General features: G+C 32.5%; 2 protein-coding genes across 3 annotated transcripts in view; both read left to right on the top strand.

Moving 5' to 3' along the window:
- The window catches only part of LOC127869349 (protein mono-ADP-ribosyltransferase PARP14-like), a 37,817-nt gene extending 29,562 nt beyond the window's left edge, over positions 1-8,255 (top strand). For both annotated transcript variants that reach the window (XM_052411863.1, XM_052411861.1), the window contains exons 8-16: positions 413-628; positions 911-1,132; positions 1,312-1,363; positions 1,486-1,697; positions 2,005-2,218; positions 4,421-4,609; positions 4,741-4,886; positions 5,408-5,585; positions 6,409-8,255. In XM_052411863.1, coding sequence (XP_052267823.1) covers positions 413-628; positions 911-1,132; positions 1,312-1,363; positions 1,486-1,697; positions 2,005-2,218; positions 4,421-4,609; positions 4,741-4,886; positions 5,408-5,585; positions 6,409-6,692 — 1,713 coding nt within the window. In that variant the 3' untranslated portion in view covers positions 6,693-8,255. The remainder of the gene's footprint in view (positions 1-412; positions 629-910; positions 1,133-1,311; positions 1,364-1,485; positions 1,698-2,004; positions 2,219-4,420; positions 4,610-4,740; positions 4,887-5,407; positions 5,586-6,408) is intronic.
- LOC127864918 (uncharacterized) overlaps positions 1-25,270 on the top strand; it is an 84,438-nt gene that overhangs the window by 40,906 nt on the left and 18,262 nt on the right. The gene's annotated exons all lie outside the window — the stretch shown is intronic.

The following is a 25,270-nucleotide window of genomic DNA, read 5'->3' as shown; positions in this document are numbered from 1 at the left end:
GTGTTATATGTAGAAGTATGTTCAAACCAAACAGATAATATCTAAATTCCAAATATCGTATTTGTAAAATGAAAGAATCCATAAAACCGTATATACCGTTGTATGAATGAGCCCTACTATAATATTATGTTAATATCTTTGATCGCAATAACTTTGATTTATTCGAACTTTAACGAACGCAAACAAGGAGTAAGTCGTTAAACGAAGGCTGAGATCTGTACCTCTATGTTATCTTTATACATTCATTCTTTTCGTGAAAATTGCGATATACGAGAGACAACAGTGCTATAAGTTAGTGAAAAGCATTTTTTTCTCAGAAACTCTGATACGTTATTTATACTGCAGTTGATAGAGATATAGAGTTACCGCATATTGAACTCTTTCGAACTAAATGAGCTCTGGCCTTTTTAAGGCGGATGTGATTGTGAACGTCTGCGATTCTTATCCAACTAAACGTGGAAGATTGTCCACAGACATCATTCGAGCTGGAAATATTATGCAAGAATGGACAAATCTAGGAAGTCTTGAGTTTGGCGAGGTAAAGAGCACAGGGGCTGGAAAAGGTAGCCTTAGGTCTAAATGCGTGTATCACGTTATTGGACCTTCAAAAGAGTGTGACTTTGTTACGGTAAGGCACAACATGTGTACTTTGTTTTTCGTAGATATATAAGGTTTTGTGAACGTATTGATGATTTAAATACAAACACCAAAACAACTACCAATATAACAACATGTGATTTTGAATTTCTTCGTTATGTGATTTTGTCGTGTGTCTTATTGTATTGCACTTAGTCTTTCATTTCTTTTAGAAGACCTCATACATAGAGATGCTAAATGATATACGTCTGATGAAACTTGCGATATTGATATTATTGCCAATACTTATCTTTGACATTGAAATTTTCTTCAGAACTTGAAAACGATTGCTGATCTTGTCAGAGGTTGCCTCGAGAAAACCGTACAAGACGGGTACACTTCCATTGTGTTCCCAGTGCTTAACCAAGGAAGATTGAGAGCCGACAAAGTGGCTGAAGCTATGGTGAAAGCAGTTGTCCAGTTTTGTAATAAACCGCACGAAAACATATCGGATATATTGATTGTCATATATTACACTGACAAATTTACTGAGAATGTAAGTCAATGGACGATTGATCTATAATATAACAAATTAAAATCAGATCGTAAAGTATCTATAATAGTTATTAAATACAAATTTCACGAAAGTTTAAATTTAAGAAACTTTTAGTATATCCGTATTAAAATGGACTTATTCTCGTATATAAGAAATTCATATTATACATTTTATTACAGGTATTTGAACAAACAATTCCAACACTGCTGCAAATTGCTATGCCTACAGAAGGTAAATTGATATAGCTCAATATTAAAAAACCTTTTAATTAAGTTAAAATAGAAAGTAAATACATATACTAATTTTCAACGTTCACTGCACACATTATCTATATCCAATTACATGGGTTTTAGCCAATGAATCTAATCTACCAGTAGTAGGAAGGAGGACGGCTGTATACGTCGAGCGAAACACTTTGGAGCACACAGACGCCGACGACATCGCGGTGTTCAAAATAGTTGCCAAGGGCAACATTCAACAAATAATGACACAAATTAAAGATTGCATCGAAGTCGAAATCCCGTCGGAAGAGTTTACTCCTGACCAGCCATTGTCAGTTAAGGAAGTGCGTGACATGGACATGACAACACTCGAATGATATATACCATATTGTAATGCTTTATTAGGATAAACCTGGACCGGTCTTACTTATAATACGTATCACGTGATTATTTCATAAATGTTAATATTATAGCTTATTGTGTTTAAACACTGTTTAAGCATCTTTAAAGATGCACCGAAATTTAATTTTCGTACAATACGAATAGTATTTACAAGATTTAATGACGGTCGATCCAATACTACTTCATATTCATGATTTAACACCTCATTTAATAAACACTTCGTATTTTAAAGCAAGATGTGTTATTCAGGAATCATGTTTGAAGACACTGGAGAAGAAGCACATTGTAGACGTTGACGTTGACAAAAACACAAAACGAATTCTGGTTACTGGTCTGAGGAAAAATGTTGAACGATGCAAGCTAGAGGTCATGCAGTTGTTATTCAAGGACTTCCCACTATGGAGATATAGAGAACATCTTATGGAATCAGTCGCTCATAGTGTGCAGTGGTACTACGAAGAAGGTGAACCTATATATATATATTATAAAGTCGCTTTTAGCCGTTTATAAAAAATAAAACGCTTTGATTCAATTGTCCGTAGCTTTCGACTTCTCGGTCTTCTTCAGCGGCATTTATTTGTGAATCATATCATGTTTAGCGGAAGTGACGTTTTATTACTAAACGTTACATTGCGCGCCATTTTAATTAGTCTTTTAGTCTTTTGTGTTTAGTCTAATCTATTAGTAGTAGGAAGGAGGACGGCTGTATATGATGGACACTGTCCTAAATAACAACACCATTTCATTTAATGAGACCACTACATGCAAACTGAATGAACTGCCATAGGATCGCAATTAGGTATGAACTACGCGTCGACCTACATAGGAGCCTGGGAGAAAGAATTATTTTCGAATTCAAATAAACATTCAATAGCTTACTTCCGGTTCGTTGATGATGTTTGGGGCTTGTGGATACATGGTTTGGAGGCACTGAAGACATACCATGTGTTTGCAAATAAAATCCATCCACGGATACAGCTCGAGCTCCGCTACTCAACTAAGCAGCTCGAATTCCTAGACACTATGACGTCAATTCGAACAGGAAGGCTGGTTTCAGACTTATTCACCAAACCAACAGATAGGCACCTCTACCTGCACAAGGACTCGTCCCATACCGAGTCTACGAAGAAGGCCATTCCGTACGGCTTACGTGTGAGGCTGAAACGAATATGTGCGGAAGAGACGGACTACAAAAAACACAGAGATGAGATCAAAGAACAACTACTGAAGCGAGGATTCAATGGCCAATTCGTTGAGACAGAACTGAAGAAAGTTGATAGCAAGTAGCGAGAAGATCTGCTGCGTAAAAATGTGTCTTCAAAAAGTACTTCCAGGGTACCGCTCGTTATCACTTTCTCCAGAGCGCTACCAAATGTCGGCCATATCCTCCACACTTCCGATCGAATGAAAAACGTATTTCCTGAACCCCCGTTAGCAGCATTCAGAAAAGACTGTAACCTGGAAGACATATTGGTTCATAAAAAACACAACCGAATGTTTTTTTCCGGGTTCCAAACAGGAGCGGACCTTGTGGGGCGCAGAGGTGCGCAATCTGTCCGCACATGATGGAGGCCGAAAATTTCAGCGATACCACCGGCAAAAGCTACAATGTGCGGAATGGGGTCCATTGCAAATCCACCAATGTAGTCTACGCTGTACACTGCTAACGATGTAAGACCTTTGTATACGTAGGGAAAACGGGAGACATCTCCTAAACCTGTCCCGGATACGGACTCGACACAATGACCCGGTTGCCGAGCACTTTTACTCAAACGGCCACAGCGTCGCGGACTTCCGGATCATGGGACTCGAAAAATTAAATGGATCGGACGAGTACCGGAAGACCATCGAACAACTTTGGAAGCGTAAACTGAGGACGTTCAAACCATATGTACTAAACACAAAAGACTAATAAAAATGGCGCGCCATGTAACGTTCAATAATATAACGTCACTTCCGCTAAACATGATATGCTTAACAAATAAATGCCGCTAAAGAAGACCGAGAGGTCGACAGCTACGGCAAATTTAATCAAAGCGTTTTATTATATATATATATATATATATATATATATATATATATATATATATATATATATATATATATATATATATATATATATATATATTTAATATATGGGATCTGACACGAGTTGTCATATCATACCATATTTTATTAAACGAGTTCAGGAATTTTTTTAGTAAGCGAGCCAGATCTTTTTTATCGCATGCTTTTAAATGAGCAAATTAAATAAATATTTACGCAAACATAATGATAAATCCCGCATGTTGTTTACATTTCGTGACGTCATTTGACTTTGCAACGGCATTTCAACAAAATAACAAAATGCGATTGGTCAATGAACGAAAACTAAGCCAATGAAAACGCTTAAATAGTATATTACACATTTGTAAGATAAAAATATATGTAATGGCTTTATAACATGGGAAACAGGGTATGGCATGTGATAAATATTTATATGTCAACTAACTTTCATGCTTAATATATTTTGTTTGCAAAACAAAAGAGTGTCTTTTAAATGTTGATCATGTTCCAAGCATATTTTAAGTCGGGTATTATGCTAACATTTGTTGTCTCTGTTTAGTTGTATGCTAAGCTAAAGACTCTAATAACCTGAAACATATACGGTAGATTTACTTTTTAGGTGGCGTTAAGAAAGAACACGACAGGGCATCAAACTTTGAGCTTCAGTACGGTTTAACTGTAGGAAAGGATTTTACCTATACGTGCAATGGCGTTCGATTCAGGGTGGATTTGCAGAGACAGAGAGAATGCCCTGAAGAAAATCCAGGCCAATACAGACAACTTTATCAGAGATTCCTAGCACTTCAAAGTAAATAATTTGTAATTTATTTAAGTTTAAACATCGCTTTGTTTTTAAACATTGATTCACAGTTTACGCGGTCGTTGAAAATTTACCTCATTTGTATAGCATTAACAAAAATTGAAACACTTAACTTTCAGGAATTGAAATACCAGAAAATTGGTCAATTGCATGGTCACAAGAGACAGATCAAGCAAGAGTTCAACTCAGTCCGTCCGATCAAGAATTTATTGACGTGAAAGTGAAGATTTTGAAAGATGGACTCCAACCAAACACAATCATCAATGCAAGACCTACACATTTCTTCTTCCTTCTAATTCCTCTTTTAATAACTAAATGCTTGGCCCTCCGAAAATGAACAAAACATCATATTACGTTCAAAAACGAATTGCACAATGAGCGGTCTGTTAAGAAAGCGCAAAGGAGGATTCCATTTATTTGGAGAATCTAGAAAATCATACTTACCGTAAAGCTCATGTATTTATGCACATCTGTCTGTTGGAGTTGATAAAGTTCATTCATTAACGAGAAATTCTTATTTATTAAAATGTTACTGCAGATCTTCAGTGTGCAATTGTGTTTTCGGATATTATATAGTCGCAATACCGTATCGATATTGATGCCAGCGGAAACATATACATATATTATGATGACAAATTGTCTGCATTGTCTTAGCTCAGCAAATGTCATGAAATTGAGCATATTGGAAAGTTTGATACTAAATGCATTTTTAACTCACGACAGTGATAATCGGTCAGTATTCTCACGACAAAATTATAATCTATATAAGGCAATTACTTTCATTAGATCTTCAGGTTGGAGCACAGATATATGTGGCTGACATATCAAGCTAAAAAACAGCACATCGAGTCACAAAATCCGAGGGGAGTAAAGAATCAGAGGTCACTGTGGCATGGTACAGACAGCGGGACAGTAGATCTGATCGTTAAAAATGGATATGACCGAAGTTTCTGTGGAAGAAATGGTAAGAGAATAGACATAATTTTTTGTCAACTTTATCCATCAATTTATAACGAACCTCAAACTAATATTATATGTTTATACTCAGAAGGCTTTTATCAATCAGCTGTTAAGTCTGTCTGGATGTGCAAAATACTACACAGATGTGAAACACATTTCCAATACCTTACTCAGAGACTTTTCATTGATCACAATTATTTGCTTGTTTAGAAACGGGGATGATCGTTAAGGTTTTGGTTGCTTCTTTAATGTTTATCGTTTCTAGATGAAAGAAACATTTAAATTTGAAATAAACATTTGAAACAACTCAGCAATTCATAAGTCCTGAGATTTGTGCTGTTTTCATTTTTATGTTGTATTTTGTACACGACAGTTTTATAACAGGGATTCTCCTATCTCAGCTATTTCTAAAAAAAATTCAAATGTATTACAATATGACATTTTGCAATCGATCACAAAAATAGTGAACAGACGACAAATACAACATGGACATTATTTATTGATGAAAGTACTTATAGCAGTTTTGACATATCTCTTGCTACAAACGTTCGCTGTTTATTAAATACATAATTAATTACACTTCAGAAGAAGAAATTCACGTTTTCAAAAACTAATATTTTTACCTTAATATATGGCAATGTTGAACCCTGAACTAAATGTAACAAACATCCAAGCGAGGATTACCATATACGCATCTACAATTTCTTTATGGTTTATATGTAAATGAAAACTAACTATTTTTAAGAATTTACAATAATGACAGTTTGAAATCTATCCTATTTTAAACTGATGCTGGTGGGCAGATTAAGGGTTTAATACAATTGTAGCGACAGCGTATGGAAATGGCGCATATTTCGCAACATCTTCAAAGTACTCCAATGGATACGCTGTTGCCGATGCCTCTGGGGTGTGTCGAATGTTCTTAAACAAGGTCTTAACTGGCGAATATACCGCCGGAGCCAATGGAATGAGCTGCCTTCCCCAGAAAACAACATTACATGGCATTCCTGTATTATTTGATAGCGCTGTAGACCGCGTTGGAAATCCGACAATGTTCATTATATTTCATGATTCCCAGGTGTATCCGGAATATTTGATAGAATACAATTAGTCTAGTGAAATTAAAAACGTACTCGATGAAATACGTCATATATTTTTTCTTTGTATATTCTTGTTAATTCACATTACAAACCTCTCGTAACACTTGTATAATCAAAAAAAATTTCAAAGTTTGTCTTTTTAAATACATTATGAATGCTGGAAATATGTAAATTTACCTGTGGACTTTAAAAAAAAAGTCATTTCTCATATAATGTATGTAAACTCATAGATTGTACTATGCGATCTAAAATGTTATAGTGTGACTGGTTTATGTATGTGTATGAAAATACTAAAAGTATTATTTAGACTGATTTTTTACTGTTAATCTATCATCACTTATCATTTTTTATTATCATGTATAAAATGAGCAGATATTTGTAATAAAGTTACTGTATATCTTGAATTTATTTTCATATATGACTTAACAAATCTTAATGGAAATGTTGTCGGTATGTGTAAAGATGCCTATTTATGAATATAAATCATCTGTATCTGTGATTTTTATTGAGAAAACTCTTTAAAACATGTTTTTCTTTACTTGAAAGTAGGTATTTTAATCGGTTTTGGACTATATAACTTTTTAATATTGAATACGATATCGAAAATTTGGTTACATTTACACTTAAGGTTTCATAGTATTACATATTGTGTGAAACATTTAAGCTTGAATGTCCATTTGCTTGATCATTCCAGGTAGAATTTATGTTTTGTGTGACGTTTGCAACGATTAAAGCGTTGTGCTTTTGTTAACTTAAGTTACATTTTTGCAGTTATTTTGATGTCAATAGTTTAAATGTTTACGGTATACATTTATCATTAAAACCTGTTAATATTGATCACTTTGCAATAATTGAAAATATATGAAGTACTATTATACATTCGCCAACAACGAAGATATTTCCATACATAATAGTTCATGTGGTATACTTTATTAATTATTTAATATATATTTGTAATATCATATTATATTCATGTGAATATATTTTAGCTAAGTGTCATTTTTAATGTTTTTCATGTTTATGCATATTTATATATGTTCGTAAAACATGTTTTTCTGATGCAAAATCATGTTATGTGTCGTTGTTATGACATTTGGTAAATGACGTCATGTATCGTTCTAATTTCTTGGTCATTATTTTTGGTCGGTCACGTGACTGAACAATTTTGGTCATCAATATTGAACAATAAGTCAAAATAGTGGACAGTTGAGCTTAAGTCAAGATCTAGGATAGAGGTAATTTTTGTCGAGAGTCATTCATTTTTGGAAGTAAATACCTTTAAGTCGAAAACACATACGTTTTATAGTAATAATCCATTGTTATGAAGATTGTTTACATAAAGTAACTCTGCTTTTGGAAACGTTTTTAACACCTTTATTGCATTATTTACATAAATTCTGAAAGAACGCAGAACTGTCTGATTGTGCGTCACATGTGTAAATCCGTGTAAACACTACCCAAGTATAATTACCGGGAAGCTGGCGGTTAGGAATAACTTACATTGTGTTGCTCTCTAACGGTTGTTTATTGCGAATATTTATCTTCACACGAATAAATAATTGTTTGAACATTTATTTCGACTTGTGTCATATTTCAAAACGGATGGAACAAGCGTAACACTATATTAACATCTATTTGAAAGCTATAAGTAATCAAGTATTTAAAACGGTATTATATCGTACGTATTTTTACTTGGAATTTCAATATCCTTGAAGTTTTCATTATTTCCGTCTAGTGTAATCGGTAACGGGATCTTTATTCACGTACGATACTTTATTTAGTTCTTAACAGTTAATTATTCTGTCCATTACGGTCTTAGTGAATGTTGTATTTGTAGTGTTTCATTTTCAATTAGCATTAAATGTTACCATTCTTCATTTTATGTGAATTAGCGTTAAGCGCTAATATTCTATAATCCATAATAGATGTAAATAATCAAAGAAGTCGACAGTGTAAACAGCCCATTTTATTCTCTGTAATATCCGAGAAAACACTGTGTTAATTTATTGAACAAGATAAACATTTACATGCATAAATATCATTTATGATATATATACGTACATATGCAACGATATTGATTCTTAATATATATTAATAAATCACACAGAATATTGTTCAATTTCACTAACAGTTTTCAGGCATTAACATTATTTTGTTAAATCATAAAATAAAGAAATTATTTATTTATGAGAAGACAGTACTATTTGTTTTACTAATATGATACTTATAAAATAGCAATTATCATTAATACACAATATATATTTATTTGGATATTGCGCAGTCAATCAACTTTCCTAAATACTCTACATTGAATGTAGGTGAAACAAATTAAAGCCGTAAACAATAATTTAAGTATGAATATATTTATTTGCAGCAAACAATAATTTAGGTTTGAAAATAAATAAGTATCAACAGCTCACCTGTAATATCCGAGAAAACACTGTGGTGAGTCCCCCGCAGTGTTTTCTTAAATATTCTTCCAGATGCAACTTTCTGAAACCTGATCAGGCTTTTCCTAATACGTTTCTCACGTGATCCTATGTGGCCTCACGTGGTACGCTGATTCACCTACTTTTTTATATTTGTTCGGGTCAAAGTTGTTAACCCTTGGTCATGGAACTTTCCAGAAGTTTCTATTGCTTACGTTTGCGTTCTTGATTTGGTAAACAATTTAGATTGGAATGTGCTATTCTTTGTTAGCTTAGTAAGCTGTTTTCTTATAGTACATCAATATGATAGAGTTTGTAGCTCACCTGGCACAAAAAGTATTCCGGTGTGGTTTTGTGAAAACTGGGCTTATGAACTGCGCAATTCCTTAAGTATTTCTAACAATGTACAATAGTTATTCTAAACAATATGCAATAGTTATTTTAAACAATATGCACTAGTTATTTTAAACAATATGCAATAATTAAAATTTTGTTAATTGAAATTAATTAAAACTTTATTAATTATGATTAATTAAAATTATTAAATAAGTTAAAGTGAAAATTTAAATATTTCAAATATTTCATAAGATTGTGATTTTAATTGGATTACATCTTCCCCTCCTTCTTTTTAATTAGAATTCCTATTCTAATATATGGGCTGTTTAAATTTAACTGCTGTTTAAACAATCCCAGAACATTTAACTGTAAAATATTAAAGCATGCATACATGAATTTACCATATTTAACAACAATCGAAATAGATGTAATATATAGATAATAGGAAAAGAATTCGTAAACACACTAGGCATTAATCGTAAATGAAAATACAACAACTTTAAATATACACTCCGCCTGAAGTGTCTGTAACAAAACAACAAATATAAACAGGGTTTCAAATAAACTATATTAGAGAATTAATACTTAGATCATTATTTGAAATATCAATAAGACAAAGATCAAGTACAATGTAATTGAAATGCACAATAATGACAAAGCAGTCTATATACATGTTAGTATTGGTTGGAAAACAAAAGAATTATCAAGTATTATTTATACAATTGAAAAGTTTGTAAGTTAATGTTTAGCATAGGTGACTTTAATAGTCACATTTAGTTATACATTTTTATGTTTAGTATGTTCATTTGGGTTCCAACATATACTGTTTTATTAGTTTCCAGTTGAAACATTTTACAGTATGAAGACATAATTTACAAATTTTGAATCCGTTTTGCATAGTGTCATAGGAGCAGAAGATATGATGGGGTGTATGGCAACAAGGGGTTCGACTTAAGAATAAATGAGCAAGAGGATCAAGTTTTTTGAATTTTGGACGACAATGTTTCAGCGAAGCATGACAAACTCGACAATATGTGTTGTCAAAATCTATAGGGATCGATTGGCATTTAAGGGATTGTTTGTAAAGGCGAAAATGTTGAGTCATTAAGTTATTGATTTGTTTAAGATCTGCATTTAAGATGTCTGTAATGGAAAAATTGGATAAGGAGGGAGGTAGAAATTTTGATTGAAGAAATCTTTTGTGGGCTATTATGGATATTTGGGATTTTGAACCGAACCTTAAAATAATTGTTTGGCAGATTTGAAAATTTAGGGGGTGGATTTCATAAAGTAGATGGTCGAGCATTTGAAGATAGAGTATATTTATGTCGAAGTAGTCTATAGCAAAAATTAAGCTTGAAAATGAAATGTTAGGATTATTTAACATGTGGGTAAATAGTAATTTTTTAGTGCGTCTATGGATTTTTCTTAATTTGGGAAAAGTATTTAAAAAGTATTTTATGTGATGCAGTTGATGGTGATCTAAAGGGAGGGAAATGTATAAATTACTAGAAGAGTTGCCATTGTATTTAAATAATAACTTGAAATAATTAGAGAACAATATAAAAAATGAAATGTTAATAACAATATCCATTTTATGAAATTAATGAAATGTAAAATTGACAATAGGGAACCAAAAATGTAACGATAAAATGATATTATATATACAATAGAGTATCAATGAAAATACAAATTTAAGAACACAATTATGAAATACACACTATATTTATATGAATGATGTATTGTCGTGTGCGCCTGAAATGAGAACAGCGAAAGTATAAAAAAAATTTGAAGTATGTATGTAATGAATAAAATTAAAGTATGTAACGATTGACATCTAATATGAGAAAACATGTAAAATGTAGTATTTAATAATGAAGATTAAATTAAATCATTTCAATAATCTTTAAAGTATTTATAATGGTTAAATGGAAAAAAAAATGAAATATAACATTGAATAATTGACGTCAGAGTTGAAATCCATGCAAAATTTGACATCAAAGTTGTAACATATTCAAATATGATGATGACAAAGTGATAACTAATGCTATTCCACTAATGCTTTTCCATTTTTTTTTTTTTTTTTTTTTTTTTTTTTTTTTTTTTTTTGCAGTTGAAGTTCGTTTATGTACGTTCCTTAATTCCGTTATGGACCAAGAATAGTTCAGTGTGATAGTTTGTGTTGAGCATTTGTCGGAGTTTGATGTACTGATAAATGCCAATTGACAGAGCAGATGGTATTTCCATTATTATATCCCCTGTAGCGTTCCGAAACGAAATTTCCGTAGTGTTAATGAGCAGTTTTGGAAACAATCCAAAGCGTATGCTGTTTATGTTCAGGGTGACAGGTAAGTCAATGATCCATTCTGATCGACAAGAAACCGAACTGACGATGTTGATATCAATACAATTTAAACCATTTGATACATGTAAAATCAAAAGAGTGCCACGTTGTCGTTTGAATATTTGCAATTTGCGAAGGATTGTTATTAGCAAGAGAACGTGAATCATGGCCAGAAAGACAAGAAAATGTTCATATTTCAGAGACTCATTAAGACTGTTGGTAAATTCCTGAAGTGGTGATAGCGTGGTGGGATTGTCGTATTTAAGATGTTGTGCCGCTGTTGGTTTTATTAGTGTAATTGCAGTTAATAGAATGCGAATTTTTCGTGAAAGAAATATCAACATGAGCGTGTTTCCGATTGTGAGTAATATACCTATGATTGAAATTATATCAAAAGTGGATAAACCTGATTCAATTGAGATTTCACCGTTAAGCATTGCTTCTGTTAGGCTATGGTACACAATTTGGTTTTTCTTTGCTCTTTTCACAAAGGTTTGCATGTCAATTTCTAATTTGTGCGACCGAGTTAATATATCCTGTGTGTTTTGATCGAAGGTTTTAAATACCGGTAATAATACATTTATTGGATCATTGTACGAAATGTTTTTCATCAATTTATCCAAAACCGTATTATTAAAAAATTGTTGGAGTAACGGTAAGTTAATTGGATATATTTGGTCGACAGTAGTATCGTTTGTCAAACATTTTGTGAATTGCTCATAAATACGTTGACTTTTTGAGACTAGTTTACATGCACATGGTACATCGATAATGCAGTACTTACAATCATCTATTGTTTTAGAATGATTTACACATTCCAATTTTAAATTTGATTGCATGTATGCAAGTACCTTAGAACTATTTAAAATTCTTAGCTCTGGTTTCAAGACGTTTCTTACTATCTTATATTCACATATATCTTTCGTTTTTGCATTGTCCCCGTGTTTCAAGAGTTCTACGAAACAATTCGTATTGAAATCGATTTCAAATATAACGTTATGTTTACATAAAATTGTTGAACCTGCTGTCAAACAGTCTCTCAAGAATGATTCATCAAGAAAAGTGAATAATAGGTTTTTCCCATTATAAATTAAATACCTAGGTTTTGATGTGAATTCATTAGCATCTTTGTTTTTTATATCATTGTCAAGAGGAATTGGAAAGAAATTTAATTCATAAATGTCGTTATCCAAACTGTTTGTCAGTGGAAACAATACCATTATGTATATTGAGTTATTGTGGCGTCCATAAATAAATTCAGCATGATTGTAGTAGAATGCCAATTCAGTGCTGACCAATTTATGAGTCGGATAGTTGATTTTTAACGACGAAGCTATTTCTGTTAACGTTTGGGACATTAGTTCGGGGTTTATTATATGAATCGACAATTTACGATTGCCCAGTGATTCAATTCCTATGGCTAGCCTATCAAACTGTGACCTTATTTTGATCATTTTATCATTTACATCTAGTATTAATTTTTCAGCAGTTGTATGTTTATTTGACATAGATTCCATTTCGTCCACAATTTTATGCCTGACTGCTGAAGCATTCGCAACGAATTCATCGAATAATTTCATATGCTCGTGAACATTAGTTGCAAATGATGCCATTTCGCCGAATTCGTGCGTAAATGTGTTTGTTAAGAGATTAACTCTTTGTGCCAATTTATTTGCATGATCGCGTAATCGATTAAGTTGTGACGTTGTTGCAATGCCAAAAAGAGTTGAACCTAATTGTCCTATAAAGGGAAGTAAGGGTTGTGACTCACGTGTCTTCCGTTTATCTGAGATTGCAGGAATCATGCTACGAAATTTGTGTAACAAAGATTGTATATCATGTTCCATTAAAATCCTTAGAGTGTTGAATTCGACGCTAATGGTACATCCTTTTTCGTAGAAATAAGTGTCTCTACACAATGAATAATTTCTACCGATGTCACTATTGAATTGATAGTCCGGCATATCAAATCGAAAAGTATGCGTCCATTCATTATTCACGAAGTTTATTGTTTTTGGATCTGAGAACTTAACGCCATGGTTCATCAGCAATTGTTCGCTGTGTGCTCCCACAAGTGACAGGAAAGTATAATGAATCGTGTGACCAACATCTTGCCTAAAAGAAAAAAATAACAGTTAATTTGTTTATCATTTTACCGTTTTCTTTTGTGATTTTTCTTTAGAGATTTGTTTATATAAAATTGTTTAATAAGTGCTTCTGATGTGTCTTCGTCATTTGCCCAACTGTTCTTATACTTTTTGTTTGTCCATTTTATCAAATATTGTCTTTGATTATCTTTAATTCTGGTTTTTAAAATTTTGTCAGCTTTGTACCATTTCTTGTTTGAATTTTTTGGTGGAATATCATTTTGATTTATTGTATTTTGTTTGTCAGTTGCCGTTATATTTGGCTGTGTATTGTCAGTAACGGTTTGCGGATTGTTTTGATTTTCTGTGTTATCATTAGTTTCTTTTTCATGGAATTTGAATGTTTGAGATAAATCACGTAAATCCTTTTCATCATGGTATCTTCTTAATCTGTTGATATTAACCGGAACTTTTAATTCTTTGTTTGAATATCGTTCTCTCAAAATATATGTGCCATTTTGTAATATTTTGGTTATGTAATAGGGTTGCTCTGAAAATTTTCGAAACAATTTTTTGGATTTATTTAAAGGTACTTTTTCTTGTTTAATAAAAACAAGATCTCCTAATTTAAATGGACGTATTGCAGTTTTGCGATTGTAAAACTTACGCATAACGTCACGAGAATTATTTATGTTTTCTTGTGTGATATTCCATATAAGTTTAAATCTTTGTTTCAATTCCTCAACATAAGTGTTTATTGAAGGGTTGGTATTAATTGGTGGAAATAATTCGGAAGTGATGGGTTTATTCATATGTCGGCCGAAAAGAATGTAGTACGGAGAGTATTGTGTCGTTTTCGGACATACTGTTGAATTATAGGCTAATTGGACACTGGAAAGCTTATCAGGCCAATCGCTTTCGTCTTTTAACGATGTACGTAGTATTGAGAGTAATGTAGAGTGTACCCGTTCTACCATTCCGTTACTCATTGGGTGATAAGATGAAGTTCGATGCCTCTTTATTTGAAAGAATTTATAAAGAACATCCATTATACCACTTAGGAAGTTTTGTCCTCGGTCAGATGTGATACGTTTGGGCGGTCCAAATATTGCAAATACTTTATGATAAAGTTGTTCTGCGATTTCAATAGTGTTTTGCGTTTTTAATGGTATAAATAGTGCGAATTTTGAAAATGCGCATATAACGCTTAAAACATATTTATATTCTTTGCTCTGTTTTGCTACCGTAACAATGTCGATGTGTAACATGTCAAATGGTGCGCTTGCAATAAAAGGTTCTTGTAATGGATATGGTTTATAATTGTGATCTCTTTTAAATATTTGACAGTTTTTACAAGATTGAACATAATCTTTAACTGCTTGATACATTTTTGGAAAGTAATAAAAAGTTTTGAGGGTTGCAAACATTCTATCAACACCACAGTGACCATTTAAATCATGAAAACTGTAAAGTATTTCACTTCTTAATGACTCAGGTAAAGCTAATTGTTTAATTAAAGTTTTTTCAGTTTGATGTTTCTTAGATCTTGGTTCGTAAAAATGAAACAGAACATTGTCAACTATTTCGTATTGGGTGCTTATATATGGAATTCGTTTTGCTGAGTCTTTATCATCAGGTAAATGACCGTTCTTTAAAAATGCATAAATGTCGCCGAAGTCTTTTGATGTAGCTTGTAAGTTTATAATGTCTAGTTGATTAGTTGTTAAGTGCGCGTGTTGTTTGCGGTCATTGACTGTCTGGAGTTGTGAACCAGGTATGTGATCATTATCTGAGATAACACTGTTGTCAGGTGGAATGGTGCTAAGTTGATTGTCAGCAGAGATAATTGGTTGATGATTGGTGGGTGTTGTGTTGATTGTTTGTTTTCGCATTTTTCTTGTGAGAATGTTAACCTGGGAGCAATGATTATTTTGCGTTACTTGTATTGGTGCCAAGGTTTGTGGAGGTGTTAAAGGTGCGTTATTGTTGGAAAGTGTATGTATGTTTTCCTTGGATTTAACGTGGGTGTCTGATTTAGAATAGTTAATTCTACTAAGGTAATCGCTCGGATTTGTCTTGCCAGTTTTATAAATGATTTCATGATCATAATTTTCTAGTTCTAAAGCCCATCTATATAGTCTGTCATTTGAGTGTTTTGCTGTATGCAAAAATGTTAAAGCTTTATTGTCTGTTATAATTTTGACATGTATATTTGATATATATACTCTACATTCTTTCAAAGCGTAAATGATTGCTAATAATTCCAGTTCACAACTGCTGTAACGTTTTTCGTTATCTTTTAAAGCACGGCCCCCATATAAAATAACATGATGACGGTTTGGAGAATCTTCCTGACATAAAATGAATCCTACTGCGGAGGTACTAGCATCTGTATAAATAGTGAATTCTTGATTAAAATCTGGTAATCGTAAAATTGGTTTTGCCATTAATGCCCGTTTTAAATAATTAAAACTTTTGTCATGTTCCTCGGTCCATTTGAATATGGTATCTTTCTTAAGTAATCTATTTAACGGGGCGACAATGTGTGAGTAGTCTTTTATAAACCGTTTTAAGAAATTTGTCATGCCTAAAAAACTCTTTAATCCCTTTTGATTATTAGGAATTTGGAATTCGTTAATTATTTTCAATTTGTCAGGGTCCATTTGAATAGTGTTTCCTTCAAATACTGTGCCTAGAAATGTAATTCGTTTTTGTGCGAAATGACTCTTTTTAAGATTTATTACTAAACCAGCTTCTTTTAGTTTATGTAAAAATTGAGAAAGTTCTTTGATGTGGGTTTCAATATTGTCACTCATAAGTATACAGTCATCCAGAAAAAATAGAAGGTTTTTGAAGTTGAATTCTCCTAATATTTTTGAAAGATACAATGACCAATAAAAGGGGCTATTACATAACCCATAAGGAAGGACGTTAAATTGAAAACATCGTCCTGTTGGTGAATTAAATGCAGTATACTTTTTAGAATTTTCGGCCATGGGTAGATTAAGAAATGCTTGTTTTATGTCTATTTTAGTAAAGATAGTTGACTTTTTCTCTGCGATCATATTTTGAACATCTACAATTGTAGGCATTTGATAATACATTTTCTTCGAAATTTTATTTAACAGTCGGTAATCAATGCATAACCTATATAATTGTTTATTTTCTTGTTGGTCTTCTGGTGAAATATCATCTGAATGTGTATGTTTTTTAACTAATACAATAGGACTACTCCAAATTGAAGTTGATGGTGAAATTATATTTTTATCTAGCATTTTCTGTAATTCATCTTCAATGATTTGTCTCGTTTTGGGGTTTACCGGATATGGTCTTGAACGTATAGGTATAGCATTCGGTATCAATTCGATGGAACATTCAAAATTTTTAACAGCGCCGACATCTGTTTCTGAATCACTAAAAATATCTTGATATTGCTTTAAGAGATCGAACAGTTGCTGATTATTCGCAAATTCTTTTCCTATTTTATTATGTAATATTTGTTCTTTTTCGGTTGTCGTCTTAACGTTTCCACTTTCGTTACATTTATCTAAATTATTAATGTCATATATTTCGTTTTCATTTAAAATATGTATTGAAGCTAAAGTATCATATTTATTTATCATTTTTTCTGTATCCGAGTTATTGTAAATTGGAAATTGTATAGTTTTATTTTTGTTGTCTGTAATACATAAATCAAGTTCCATGATATTTGTTTCATCCATAATATGTAAATCTTTATTCAAAAAACATTCTTTTAATTGAACAGGTATTTTCTGAAATGAATGAGGTTTAAGTCTTATCTTTTTATTAGCTTGGATACAGTGAATTTCATTTGTTATAAAATTGGTTTTGCATGTAATATTATCTTTATTTATTTCAAGAGTATTAGTCTCAAAATTTAATTTTGCCTCGTATTGCGAAAAGAAGTCTACTCCTAGTATTGCATTATTCGTTAAGCCTTGTACTATGTAAAACGGGTGCTCAAAGCGCGTGTTGCCAATTAGCATTGGGAGGTTAATGACCCCTTCTACATTGTACGAATTATCAGAAATGGCGGTCTTGACATGGAGATTAGATGGTAGGCATTCGTTTCGCGAAATGTTTGTGGAGGCGAAGAATGATTTGCTGATTACAGACATACTACTGCCCGAATCCAAAAGAATGTTTGTTGGGACATCTGCAATTGTTCCTGGTAAAGAATTATGAAAAAATGTGGATACTACCTTTAAAGCTAATATTTTACGTTTAGATTTAATACTTTGTTTTTGTTTATTTTGAGTTGTATGCGTACTTTTGTTAATTAAACCCTTTTTATTTATTTGCTCGTGTTTTACTTGGAATTTTGAATAATTTGCGTTGTTAAAATGGTACCTACTGCTCTGTCTTTTCCATCATTTTTTAGTTCGAAAACACATTGATTGGAAGTGATTGAATTGTTGGCAATTGTTGCATCGTTTATTGAATGCAAAACAGTTTCTACCCCCCCTACAAGAATCGTATCCGCATTTGGGGCAAATTTGGTTTTGTGCATTTTGTCTGTGTACTTGTAAACGTGGGTTAGATACGGATCTATCGACTATTCGCGGTCTTTGATAGTCTAACGGTACTGACATCCTATAATTTTGGTTTTGTCGTGGTTGAAATTGTTGATAACGGCTGTAAGGAACAGATGGCATTTGATTTGGAAACATATGCTGTTGAGCGTAAGAATTTTCTACCGGTATATTTGGTATTGGGGTTGACTGTAAAGCATTAATTTCCTTAATTTTGATGTCCGCTTTTAAGGTTTTAATCTCTTCCAATAACGTTTGAAATTTTGTGTCAATAGCATTGACTGAAAATGACGTGGTCATGTCACAGAGTTTACAGTATTTGGCCAGTTCTGACAGAGATTCTGGCTGTCTTAAAATAACATCTTTCTTAATACTGTCTCTTAATCCATTGACAAGCAAGCTTACGAGAACTTTTTCTTCTAAGCCTTGTACATCAGTAGAAATTTTTAATGCTCTCGAGATATAATCATCACATGATTCATTTTCTCTTTGTTTAATAGCAATTAGATGATAATCTAATTCTTTAGTCTGAAATCGTTTAGCAAGTGCTTTGGTGAGTTCTTGATAATTAGATTTAATATCTTCGGTTAGATTATTGTAAAAATTCTCTGCATTGTCGGACAGGTAAAATGGAAGAACATTAGCGTACTCACCCCTATCAATGTTATTCATGCTACAAAATTTCTGAAATTTTGCCAGAAACGCTGGTAAACTATCATAGTCTCTGCCTGTAAAGCATGCTAACTTAATTATGTTTGGCTTAAACATTGTACCTCTTGGGTCTGAAGTCTGTGTGGTGTGGGAGTTTCTCGCTGGTCGTTCCCCGTCTGCTGGAGGGTGGCCAGGTGCGGAAGGCGTCTGCCTACGTAAGTTAATATTGTCACTATTAGCACTTTGCGATGGAAAATTAGCACTATTAACACTAGGTGATGGGGTATTTAAGAAAAAGTTAGGTCTCTGCGAAATAACACTGGAAATTGGATCCTGTAGTCGTTCGTCGGGAAGGCACTGAAAATTACCATATGGCGGTGGTACTGGGTCGTACCGGAAATTGGATAATGGCTCGAGCAGCGATTCCTTCGGTGGGTCCTGCGTTAATGGCTGGAGTGTTGTTTCTTGGGTTTCTTCGTTGTCTGATGCATCGGATTGTAATGGGTGACTTTGAAATGGGCTGTCATGTATTGTTACTCTTCTAATTGTTTTGATAGAATTTAAATGTTTATGAAAATCTGAACGTAATTGTTTTTTACGACGTTTTTCACTTGCAACAAAATCTTCGGGAGTTTGTAAATAAGGTTTTGACTCACTTGATGATTTTGGGGTGTCTTGTTTTGATATGGTAGTTGATGGGTGAAGTGGTTGCTCCGGAACTGTCGACTCGTCAGGTGGGGATGTTGGCGGCGTCAACTGTGGCGGTAGAGTGGCTGATAGGCGAGAACGTAAATTGTAGTGAGACATCTTGAAACATTTCTGACGATTTTTGTTGTGGAAAATGTTATTGTAAAGGAATTAAACTTTAGAACCTATTCTCCACCAGATATCGTACGTATTTTTACTTGGAATTTCAATATCCTTGAAGTTTTCATTATTTCCGTCTAGTGTAATCGGTAACGGGATCTTTATTCACGTACGATACTTTATTTAGTTCTTAACAGTTAATTATTCTGTCCATTACGGTCTTAGTGAATGTTGTATTTGTAGTGTTTCATTTTCAATTAGCATTAAATGTTACCATTCTTCATTTTATGTGAATTAGCGTTAAGCGCTAATATTCTATAATCCATAATAGATGTAAATAATCAAAGAAGTCGACAGTGTAAACAGCCCATTTTATTCTCTGTAATATCCGAGAAAACACTGTGTTAATTTATTGAACAAGATAAACATTTACATGCATAAATATCATTTATGATATATATACGTACATATGCAACGATATTGATTCTTAATATATATTAATAAATCACACAGAATATTGTTCAATTTCACTAACAGTTTTCAGGCATTAACATTATTTTGTTAAATCATAAAATAAAGAAATTATTTATTTATGAGAAGACAGTACTATTTGTTTTACTAATATGATACTTATAAAATAGCAATTATCATTAATACACAATATATATTTATTTGGATATTGCGCAGTCAATCAACTTTCCTAAATACTCTACATTGAATGTAGGTGAAACAAATTAAAGCCGTAAACAATAATTTAAGTATGAATATATTTATTTGCAGCAAACAATAATTTAGGTTTGAAAATAAATAAGTATCAACAGCTCACCTGTAATATCCGAGAAAACACTGTGGTGAGTCCCCCGCAGTGTTTTCTTAAATATTCTTCCAGATGCAACTTTCTGAAACCTGATCAGGCTTTTCCTAATACGTTTCTCACGTGATCCTATGTGGCCTCACGTGGTACGCTGATTCACCTACTTTTTTATATTTGTTCGGGTCAAAGTTGTTAACCCTTGGTCATGGAACTTTCCAGAAGTTTCTATTGCTTACGTTTGCGTTCTTGATTTGGTAAACAATTTAGATTGGAATGTGCTATTCTTTGTTAGCTTAGTAAGCTGTTTTCTTATAGTACATCAATATGATAGAGTTTGTAGCTCACCTGGCACAAAAAGTATTCCGGTGTGGTTTTGTGAAAACTGGGCTTATGAACTGCGCAATTCCTTAAGTATTTCTAACAATGTACAATAGTTATTCTAAACAATATGCAATAGTTATTTTAAACAATATGCACTAGTTATTTTAAACAATATGCAATAATTAAAATTTTGTTAATTGAAATTAATTAAAACTTTATTAATTATGATTAATTAAAATTATTAAATAAGTTAAAGTGAAAATTTAAATATTTCAAATATTTCATAAGATTGTGATTTTAATTGGATTACAATTACCTCAAAGGAAAGGTCCGTAACATTTTGGTGGTACAGCGGTGCGATTGAAGTTTTAAACTCAGTCCAGCGATATGAATCCGACGCTTATCTGCGTTTAAAATGAAATAAAACTGGCGCATGTTGAAAAGGCACTATCGATAATATATAAGGCATTAAAAGTACATTTGTATGCATATGTGCTCACAAATACTTACTATAGGTCTCTACAAAACAAAGAAATTGCAACAAAATGGCTGGAAATTAGGTTGTTTTTGTCACGAAGAAGAATTATAAAGTTGCTGCTCACATAAGGTTTCCTATTCTTTTCCAGATGGTATCCATGTTTTCCTAACATGGTCATTAAAAACGCAAATTTCTCCACAATTTTTTTTTCCGGAGAAACCCTGCTGAGAGGTTATGACAGACATGTGTAAGTTTGTATAAATCCTTTAATTATTGTAGTGGCTTGCAAATTAAACCACTTTTTCTCCCCTAAATGCCTGAACATGGCCCATTTTGCCCGATTATCTACTTCAGGGAGTCACATTTCGCTCATTTTTTAAGAACATTTGTCAGGAGTTTTTCTACATGTAGGCCTATACCTTTGTTATCAATGTTAATAAACAGTTGTTTGAAATTGGACTTTGTAATTTTTTAATTTTTCCAATTTACTTACCCTATGTAAGTTCAGGCTAAAATATACAAAGCTACTCGGATGGTATTATGCTGCTCACAAGGTATCGGGTTTCCTTGGGTGTGATCAGGACACAATATATTCAGTTTAAATAGTTTCGAGTGTTTTTTTTTTCGATATCACGAGTCTTGTTTCACATTAAATACATACCATGACGTCACTACATTGCGTCACTACATTCATATGTATAACTAGCGTCCTCACACTTATCAAGGGCGTGTATACTTCGATATTGCACGCAGAGAATACAACAATCAGATCGCAAATTTGTCATTAAGCTCCAATAATACAATACTAATCAGATTAAGTATGAACGAATGAATAAATATTACATTTCAAAGAAAATATTGCATTTATTCTAAGCATCCTTTCATTCAAGTTCAATGTTTAAATGTGACGATACGATACAATAGAACGGATTTTGAAAATTTGTGACGATAGTAATAAAATAAGTCATATCGAATCCCATGGGCTGGAATATATATCTATATGATGAAAGTGAATTCATAATCGACTATTTGCGATGCTCAACAACAACTATGTATGTAAAACACTTAACAATGAGAAAAATATCAGAAAATAAAATTTTCACAATTTTCAAGAGTTCGATTTCGCAAATTTGTGCAAAGATATACATTTTATGTTAAAGAAACAACCTAGTAAAACACATAAACGGCTTCTGTCTCTCCTATGCACTTAAGAGAAACCCAGTGATATTATGTGCATTTTTCAATGTTGAATTGAGCTGAAAAGAATTAACAGGTCAAAAGAGTAAGATAAAATGTGGTAACTGAGCAATTATTTGCAACTCACCAGTTGTTTATAAAAAAAATATATATATTATATTCGATATTTTACATGACTGTACAGTCCTCTTAGCCTATAGGAACTGTCTTTTTGTTAGGATCGGAGTAAATGTTCGTGTGTCGTATGAATAGGTATGAACGAATCTGCAATAAAACTAAATTTAGATTCACATCGTACATGCATGGTCAGTTGTCAAACGAAAGTACGGTTGATATTAAATGCATTATTTTCCTCTTTCCGAGATATTGTATAAGTATATTGATGCTGAATTAGCAAATATAAGTGTATATGAAGTGAAAACACTAAAAATAAACAACGGTTGCGAAAGACACCTATACACAGAGCATATACTGTTAAATGCACATAATAGTAGATTGAAGTCCGGGCCAGTCAATTAGAACAATCGATAGTCCGACCTGCAAGATACTCTTTAACAGCTGTAAACGATTTCCTACAATGCATCAATGCTCCTCTATTAGAAATAAGCTCAAGCAAATAGAAAACTAATTGTTTTGGCAAATGAAAATACCTTAATATGTTTGAACAAGTAATACATGCCGATACTATTTAATCGGTATTGACATCCTAGCCCACAGAACAACCAACCGTTAGAAATTAGTTTCTATCACTGGATACGATAAATTGCGTGAACGTACCATGATCATGTTAAATGTCGTGTTAACATTGCGTGAATATTAAGTTGATAAATATCAATCTCAATAAAATATACTGTCAGTATATATAACAAGAGCACCACAAAGCGGGTGCCAACGCTCGGCTGCGGGTGCAGTTTTGAATAAATGACAGCTTGTCAGAAGTTTTTTTAGAGTTCACAGTGATCTTGACCTTTGACCTAGTGACCCAAAATGGGTGTGGCGTGTTAACTCATCAAGGTGCAGCTACATATGAAATTTCAAAGTTGTAGGTGGAAGCACTTTGATTTTAGAGCCAATGTTAAGGTTTTAGCACGACGCGGACGGCAGACGCCGGACGACGAGTTGGCTATGACAATACCTCGGGTTTTCTCCGAAAACAACTGAGCTAAAAATTACGCAAGTAAGAACTGTAAAATGACAAAACGTTACCAGTTATTACACGCCTAATACAGATAGATTTAATAATATAATAATAATAATAATAATAATAATAATAATAATAATAATAATAATAATAATAATAATAACTTTATTTCATGAAGAATTCACATTAAGAAATAATTTATTTTTTACAATGTGGTCTTCAGTAACAAAACACAAGTATATATTTTGAAACATGCATACGAACATACAAGGGAAAAAAGAAAATGAACAATACAGTTAAATGTTATAATAACTTCCTTATCAATTCCGACGACGTCGACGACGACGAAGACAACGACGACGATGATAATGATGACGATGATGATTATGATAATACAAAATATGCAAAATATGATACAAAAATCAATCTTTCAAAAATTAAACTTTCAAATAAATCACATCAGACACATCACAACAAAGTATTAACATAGAAAAATAAACAAATGAGCATACATATATATCAATGATTTGTTTGTAGGTATTCTTTTAATTTTATTTTGAATGTAGTATTCAAAGACACTTGTCGGATGCTTATTGGAATTGAATTCCATATGGTTCGTGACCGAAACGAAAACGCTCGTTTTCCATAATTTGTTTTAAACGAAATAGATGATATATCAGTTTGTGTGATGGATCTAAGAGCGTACACATTGTTATTTGAGATATGTATAACATTATTGAAATAAGAGGGCATTGCGCCTATTACAAACTTATGAACAATAGATCCAGTTAGGAAAGTACATCTGTTATTGAATGTCAACCAACCAAGTTCTTTGAATAAGGGAGCTGAAGGAGTTGAATATGGTTTATTCAGTATTATTTTAGCAGCTCGTTTTTGTATCGAATGTATTTTACGTAAGTGTGACTGTGTTGCTGAGCACCATAATGCGCAACAATAATCCATAGTCGTTAATATATATGAGTTGTAAAATAGTTTGTTTGTTTCTTAGTTAATAAAATAGTTAATTCGTTTTAATAAGGCCAGTTTAAAGTTAAGTTTACGACATACACTGTTTATGTGAGATTGCCATGTAAGATGCTCATCAATCGTAACTCCTAGTAAAATTAAATTCTTTGGTTTGTTCAAGGAGAATGCCATTAATATTAAGTCTAAGCTTGTCAGTAGAACAACGAGCTTTTGATAAAAGCATACATTTAGTTTTGTTTGGATGAATTGACATATAATTAGAGGAACACCATGTTGCTATTCTGTCCAAATCTTTTTGCAATTTTAATTGTATATTATATATACAATATATTATATATACAATATATATATATTATATAATGTATGTTATAATCCGATACGTGTAATGTTGAATCGTCTGCGTAAAGATCAATTGTTAAATTTTTAACGAAGGATGGGATGTCA

Source organism: Dreissena polymorpha, chromosome 1, assembly GCF_020536995.1.
Source record: "Dreissena polymorpha isolate Duluth1 chromosome 1, UMN_Dpol_1.0, whole genome shotgun sequence".
In the NCBI taxonomy this organism is placed as follows: domain Eukaryota; kingdom Metazoa; phylum Mollusca; class Bivalvia; order Myida; family Dreissenidae; genus Dreissena; species Dreissena polymorpha.
Note: the sequence above shows the minus strand (reverse complement) of the source record. Positions and strands in the feature narration are given on the sequence as shown.